Here is a 7,812-nt window from a genome sequence, read left to right on the forward strand (position 1 = left end):
TGTTCTGCACACCCTCACGGCTCCAGACGATGGTGTTGACCGAGCTCGCCCCCCTCCCCTATTTCTCCCCTTGCCCTTTGTGTCTTCTTTAGTGATGTCGTGTTATTGGGATAGTGTTACTGGGCTTAGATTGTGAGTGTGTGCGTGTGTGTGTGTGTGTGTGTGTGTGTGTGTTTGTTTGTGTGTGTGTGTGTGTGTGTGTGTGTGTGTGTGTGTGTGTATGTGTGTGTGTGCACTTGAATGAAATTTTGAGCGTGTTAGCAGCTCGTGATGTCTTGCATATTTTGTGCATATTTTTGTTCTTTGTGTGGAGATCGGGCGATGAATTAAATAATCACCTGTGTATTGTATCAGTGAGCTAAGCTAGTTTGGAATCTACTTTTTAAAATTTCAGTGAAGCAATTAATCGTGAGGATACACATTGGAAATTCGCTTTAGATCTTTTTCATGAGAGGATAAGCGCAGTGCTGAGAGACTGGAACCACATCAACAAGCAGAATTTTGGCATTTTGTTGTGGTAGGAAAGCAAAAGTGATACTATCTATAATCATGAAGGGCTCATCATGAAATATGTAAAGTTCAATTAAAATGTCAATGGCAAATTTGCTCAGCAAAACATAAAAAACCCAGAAGTACACAAATCAGTATATATGTATAAAGACACATAGGTGAGATAATACAAATTTTGAATCTATAATTATAAATACATTTTCAGGTTGTTTATACTATATTCAATGTTTACTTGTCCACTGTATTGGGGTCACTGCAGTCGGAACATGTCCATCTCTGCTCTGTGGGTGGTTGGCGGGTGCTCTGGTGTGGTTTGCTCCTTCTTTCCTATCAAACATCTTATCGTCCTAATCTCTCCTCCTTCTTTTTTGTGTTTGTTACTCTCTTGTAACACCTCTAATCTTGGGCACTTATATGACCTTATTGTGTTGCAAGTGCCGTAAAACACTTACTAAAACTAAAAAAACTAAATCTCTGCTCCCCCCCCCCCCCCCCCCCTCTTCAGGATCCATCCCAGAGTATGTCTACTTATAGTCTTCATCATGATAAATTCATGTATTCAATGTTTGGTTACGGTAAGCCCCACCCTCTTTACAACAACCTATCCGACCCCACTGCCTGGGGGGGGGGGGGGTAAAACCAGTCTCTCTCAAAGGGTGTCAAAGAACCTGAACTAATCATGAATTAAACAAAGGGCAATATAAGCGTCATGGGTACGGGAACAAGTAATGGTTAATTAATGCCCCCCTTTCACCAATTACAACATAAATCCATTTTGTGGGATCAGTGTGCCATATGGCACACATGTTACTCTAGATATAACAGAAGTGTGAGCAAGTGGATGGGCACTAGTAACAATGATTGTTCTTGTTCACTCTCTGGGCATTGGGACCTTGGAAAGTCTGGCAAGAAGATACTAATGGAGACTACTTCAACCCTCATGTCAGGTTGGCAGTATTGGAAAAATGTGCCAGATTGGATAGGGTACATTTATACTGATGTTGCGTTATTGCCCCCTTACAGTACAAACAAATGTCAACCACTAGATGGCTCTTTCTTCACTGATCACTTCAACCGACCTTTCAAATAACCAATTAACATTACAAGTCGTCCTGCATTTTTCTTGACTACGAATTATCTGATATAGAGACCTCCGATACTAATTATACTACTCTGACGATAAATTAAACACCTACATGATTAAATCAAATTGCAAAGGACCTTTTAGTCGGTGAATTTTGATAGCTTAGTATTTGGTGAAACTATTTTCAAAACTGTTGCCCCATTTTTGTTATAGACTGAAGACGACTTGAGGTGTCAATAAACAATTTTTTTTAAACTGTAAAAATAGTTGTGGTGCAGATCTGACTTTTACAGATCATATGGAAATTAAATTAAATGTGTGTTAAATTCAGATAATGTACACTTTTTCTTTTTCTGTTGCATCTACTGTTGAACAGATTAATTCAGGCAGATGCTATTTTGAAAGCAAGGTTGGTCATCTTGAAGAATCATCCCAATATACTGAAACAGAACGTCCTAGTGTACTTTTGGTCACCTTAACTTAAAACAGTGTACCTTTTCTGTAAAATTAGATAAGATACATTTTTATGTCCAGATCCTGGCACATTGCTTGGTGTTTTACCACGCACACACACACACACACACACACACACACACACACACACACAAACACACACACACACACACACACACACACACAAACATGCACACACATGCAGGATTACAGTCACATGCATAATATAAATGAGCAGTAATATAACCAATAATAACGTTAGGCTAGAAATAGGCTCAGTAATGTCGAGCGTGTAGAGGGCAGAGGCAAAGCAGGTTTCATATTGTTTGAACATGAAAAGAGTTACGTGTTAATGAACTATTGATTGAATACATAATATTATATTAAAATGTCTACTGGGGAAAATCACCTGTGCCCTTTCTATTGCTCCTGCTGCTGCTACTGTTGTTGTTTTGTTGCTTTGTTGTTTTGTTCTTGTTTGTTACTGTTTTTGTTCTAGCTGCTGCTATAGCTGTTGCTGTTATAATGTTTGTTATGTTCTGTTACTGCTATTATTATCATTATCGTTAGCAAAGGTGTTCACTGCAATATTATTCTTTACCACGTGGCTTAATAAGGTTACTACCCTCATCTTCATCGACTGTTGTCTTAACGAAAAGACCATTGCGCACTATGTCTATTTTTCTGTGTCGGTGTCTCACACTGATGGCATCCAGCTTTGCGTTTTATCGGAAGTCCATCTGTTGCTTCACACACTGCAAGAAGGTGTTCTATTCAAGCAAATGTTTTATGAGCGATCCCATTATCAAAAACAATATATTAACAAAATCAGGTCTTTGTGTCGCAATCACTACAAACACCCGTCTCCGGTATAAAACGTGTGAATTTCTCTTTGGAGATACGCTTTTACAATACACACGAGTGTCAGGAAAAGGAAGAGTGGAATCAGCAGGAAATCGTGTAGAAATTATGACCCGAGTCCTGAGACTGGCGTACACCATCATATTCATAGTTCCTTTTCTACATGTGGGTAAGTCAAACCAAAACTCTTGTCAATGTCCGTTTGTAGAAGATGTTGTTAAGCCGTGACTGTCTATAGGTAGTATTATTGTTGTTCCTCTATTGCTCCTATTTTTTTTGTTTTTGACTTTTGTTGTTGTTGTTGTTTGTTGTTGTTGGGTTGTTGTTTTGTTGTTGTTGTTGTTTTTTGGGGGGGGTTTTTTTTGGGGGGGGCGGGGCCTTGTTTGTTTCTTGTTTGTGTTGTCATTGGTGCCGCTGTTATTGCTGCTGATATTGCTTTTGTTGTTGCAGTTGTATTTTTAAGGTTCTGTTCTTGCTATTATCACCATTATAGTTGATAATGGTAGCAATTACAATATACATAGTCTGTTAGGCAATTGAATACAGTTGCTACACTCACCTTCAGCATCGTCTTTTCTATAGTTTTGCTAAATCGCGGAAAACAACCCACATTTGCTTGAATTTGGTTGAAGGGCCCTTTGAAATCCCGCTCTAAAGAGGTATGCAATTGTATGAATGCAGTTTGCCGTACAATTATTGAATACATCAAACATTCACCTGATTTAGGACATTTACCAAATAAGGCAATTCAAATGAAAGATAACTGCTTCGTCAACACCAATGACTAAGCCATAGTTTTTACTCCACAGACCAAGATAATAAATTAAATGCTTTCTACGTCTCTTTATGACCACCAATACAATTATAGTTATGATATCATAAACAAAACTAACACGGTTTATGGAAAGCTCACTTTTATGAAGCTGACCAGAGGTGTTTTTATTATGCATGCGCTCGGCTAGAAAGACTGGAAAACCACACTAGGTTAATCATGTACGCCTGCCGATATTTGCATTCCTGCACGTCTTGATACCATTGAAAACCAGTACCCCGAGATCTGAAACTGTATCTCGAAAGGCCGAAACCTTTTCGCACAAACGTGTGACTGAACCATCTGAATAATATATGAATAGATCCATGAATCAATGATAATATGCAGAATACACAGTGTGTACAGACTTGTCCACGATATTAGAAAAGCAAGAAATGAACCAGCGACAGCGTTACTTTTGCTTTTACTTTTTCATCGTCTATTGCCGTTAAGTGTCGAGGGGGGATGCAGTTTTCTACGGCAGGCCATCTCTGCGGCTCTTTTGATGGGATTTCATATTTCTCAAGGTTTTCCGGACTCCCCCAATAAATCTTTTGTGTGGTCTACCTCTTCTTTTCATAGCCTGAGTACTTGGTGTAATAAATAGACTCTCACTCTCAAGACTGGCTGGCTAAGTGGCCAAACCATTCTTTTCTGTTTTTCTATGAAATGCAGGCAGCACTCAGTACCAATAGTCGCTCATTTCATTTCTCTGTCTCTTCTTGTGATCTTAAAGGTTTTGCAGAGCATAGTTTAATCTCGCACACAGAGATTTTGTTTTCATGAGTCTGATACTGCTTGCTAAATGTTTGTGTGAATATTGAAGTAATAAGCTGTCTCTTTGTGTCCATCGAGATGTTTGGATGAGAAAGGTGTTCGAGCTGGTTGGTACGGTGTTAGCGATAGAGTAAGATCCCTAACTATTAAAATGTGTGTCGTGTCGTGCTTAAATCAGACGCTCGTCAATAATGAAAGTGAAGGGACAAGCATTTTTCCGCCTGTTTGGGCAAATTTATCGGGGCTTTTTTGGTTTTGTTTTGTTGTTTTTTTTTGTAAAGTCTTTTACGGCGCTAGCAAATGCATAGGGTCATATGAGCGCGGGACACACCTAATATTTTCAGTTGGTAGGAAATTTTGAATTTTGCCCGGGTGGCGGCCGAAGCCTACTCTTATCGATTTTAGACCACCAAGGGATCTTTAACGTGCGCAATTTGCACACGGGCCCTCTGAAATGTTTTGCCCTTGTCCGAGAAGGCTATGTGTAGATCTTTCCTACCAGAAGATCAGGTGTGTGGCAGAAAGACAGCAGTACGGAGGAGGCAAGAAGTAGCAGTAGAAAGGCTGCAGAAAGAGTCAGGAGCCCAGAGGAGGGGGCAAAGGAGGTGAGGGGGTGGGGGCAGAAAGTGGAAATGAAAGCAGACAACAGAACATTGCTAGGGAACACGAAAGAAGGAGACAATTTTAGAGAATAAACTTTTTCGGTCGCTACCCGGATTCGAACCCGGGACCTTTGAATGAGAGTCCAACACCTTAACCTCTAGGCCACGAGAGCCCCCTATCGTTTATTTTTAAAAACTCAGCACCTTTTTTTTTGTCCACTTTAAAGTTCGTTTCTGTGTAGAGTTGAATTAAAACTGTGAACACAGGCACAAAGAAAAGTAAATTTGCAGTTTCCACAGATACTCAAGCTTTGGAAGTCACGAAACTTTGGTGGCCATTTTCTCGTATCTTTGACACATCCTTTAACTGAAAAATATATTGATTTATATTCCGGATAGATTGGTATTTTTTAAAGTCAAAAGTTAAACAAACTTTCAGATTATGCCAAATATTCAATATGTCAACAACCAAAAATGACGAGCACCTGATTCCACCGTGTTGTGACACATTTAACACTTTGTTCCTTTATTGACATGCACGAAACCTTAATAATATGTAGCTGTGGTATGCTTATGATGAGTGGGTAATATATAGATACAAGATTGTCATTACAAAGTTAAATTGGTGGTGAATTAATTACTGTAACTGATCTTTAACAATCCTGTACTATAAGTCATATTAATGAAGATAAGAAGAGAAAAGTATAGTTTATGGACAGAAAGTTTGAGTTGCTCGTTTGACTGTAACAATTTGTGAGGCAGCGTGGTGGAATCAGGCTCTCGTCAAAATAATCAAAGTGAAGAAACTTGCATTTTTTCCGCAGGTTTGTTAATTTTTATCAAATTTGTGTTTTTGGGCTCAACACCTTTTATGGCCAATAAAGAACTCATTTCTGTGTGGATTTTACTGAAAAACGTTGATTAAAGGCACAAAAGATATACATTTTCAGTTACCACGGACTCTTAAGCTAAAGAAATAACTAATCTTTTCAGCCATTTTCTCACTAATCTTACCTCTGAAAACAAGTGACCCCCACCTCCTTCATTCACAAATATCTCGACTTGTATTTAAGATAAAAAGATATTTTTTTCATCCAAATAAGGACAAGTGAACAAGCTTTAAGATGATACCAATAACTATGTGCCAAAAATTGACGAGAGCCTGATTCCACCACGCTGCCTCACATTTTACAGCAATGCCGATACAATTTAGATCAATTAGGAAGAGGACAGTTTCGAGCTCGCTTGTCATGTCCATATCCACCCTGTGCTCAATTGGATAGATCTTAAGCATAATGGCAGACAGACGGAGAAACTTGATGGAATCCCATTCCGACTCGGGATGGGACTCATGTCTTCTGCAGGCAACAGTGAAGATCCAAACCACTACACCACAGACACCTGTTGAGTATTTCTCGAAAATACAATATGGTTATGTCATTTTTGCTCCCGGCGTACAATTTATTTCGTGTACTTTATAATTAGATAATTCTGTAAGACATACTTTTTCAGCCGCTCAAACAGACAAGACCACAAACGAATTGACTATAAGCACAAAAAGAAGCTGGTTAGGAATTTAGGGCTGTAAAGGTACCTAGCTTTCAAACCCCACCCCCTCCTCCCTCCCTAATAGCCACCCCCTAGCCATACTAGCCCGAGAGCACTTGTGCACGACAGGCTCATAAAATTGTTGTTTTCGCTTAGCCTATACATGTTTTCGATTCCAAAACAGTCATCATCATCATCATCATCATCATCATCATCATCATCATCTTCATCATCATCATCATCATCATCATCATCATCATCATCATCATCATCATCATCACCATCATCATCATCATCATCATCATCATCAACAACATTCCTTTCTTCTATACAGAGGCCAATGACAACCCCGGCGTCTGCGAAAAATCAATCGATGTCGCCATCGTGGGCGCGGGGATAGGTGGCGCCAACTCAGCTTACATGCTCCGAGATGCCGGTCTGTCCATCCAAGTGTTCGAGTACTCGAACCGGATTGGCGGCCGTTTGTACACAAGCTCTCTACTCGAGGCACCAGACGTGAACCTGGAGCTCGGCGGTATGCGCTTTGTCGGTGGCGTGCATAAAAGGATGCAGAAGATTGTAAAAGAACTTGGTGAGTATTTCTTATATTATTCCACTTTTTCTCGTGGTACGTTGCATAGCACAAAATGATTGGCATTGCTTTAATTCCATCCACTAGTTGGCATTTATAACCGAGGGTATGATATGGAAAGTGATTTTTGAAAATGAACACCAAATCCGTAAGTTCCACATTACAGCGTTGATAAAACAATTAATGTTATCCTTTTTAAACTGCATTGTTTATAACACTTTGCAGGACTGACCCAGACAGTGTTCCCCGAAGGTTTTGGTTTGCGGAACAGGACGACTTACTTCCTCAGAGACGAGAGCCTCAACATCACTCAGCTTCTCACGGGAGATTTACCTTACAATCTCACCGCCGAGGAAGACGCCAACAGACATCGACTATTGATGTGGGTCTGCTGCTTCGCCAGAACAAGCTTTCAGTCACGGTTGTTGGCGGGGACTTCTCCTATAGTCTTCTCTCTCTCTCTCTCTCTCTCTCTCTCTCTCTCTCTCTCTCTCTCTCTCTCTCTCTCTCTCTCTCTCCCTCCCTCTCTCTCTCTCTCTCTCTCTCTCTCTCTCTCTCTCTCTCTCTCTCTCTC

The 7,812-nt window shown here is 40.1% G+C and overlaps 1 protein-coding gene across 1 annotated transcript in view; it reads left to right on the top strand.

Moving 5' to 3' along the window:
• Positions 1 to 2,849: 2,849 nt before the first annotated feature.
• The window catches only part of LOC101854076 (L-amino-acid oxidase-like), a 13,765-nt gene continuing 8,802 nt past the window's right edge, over positions 2,850 to 7,812 (top strand). The window contains exons 1-3 of the mRNA XM_005095092.2: positions 2,850 to 3,077; positions 6,981 to 7,238; positions 7,464 to 7,620. Of these exons, the coding sequence (XP_005095149.2) occupies positions 3,017 to 3,077; positions 6,981 to 7,238; positions 7,464 to 7,620 (476 nt within the window). The 5' untranslated portion in view covers positions 2,850 to 3,016. The remainder of the gene's footprint in view (positions 3,078 to 6,980; positions 7,239 to 7,463; positions 7,621 to 7,812) is intronic.

This window comes from Aplysia californica, unplaced genomic scaffold, assembly GCF_000002075.1.
Source record: "Aplysia californica isolate F4 #8 unplaced genomic scaffold, AplCal3.0 scaffold00095, whole genome shotgun sequence".
In the NCBI taxonomy this organism is placed as follows: Eukaryota; Metazoa; Mollusca; class Gastropoda; order Aplysiida; family Aplysiidae; genus Aplysia; species Aplysia californica.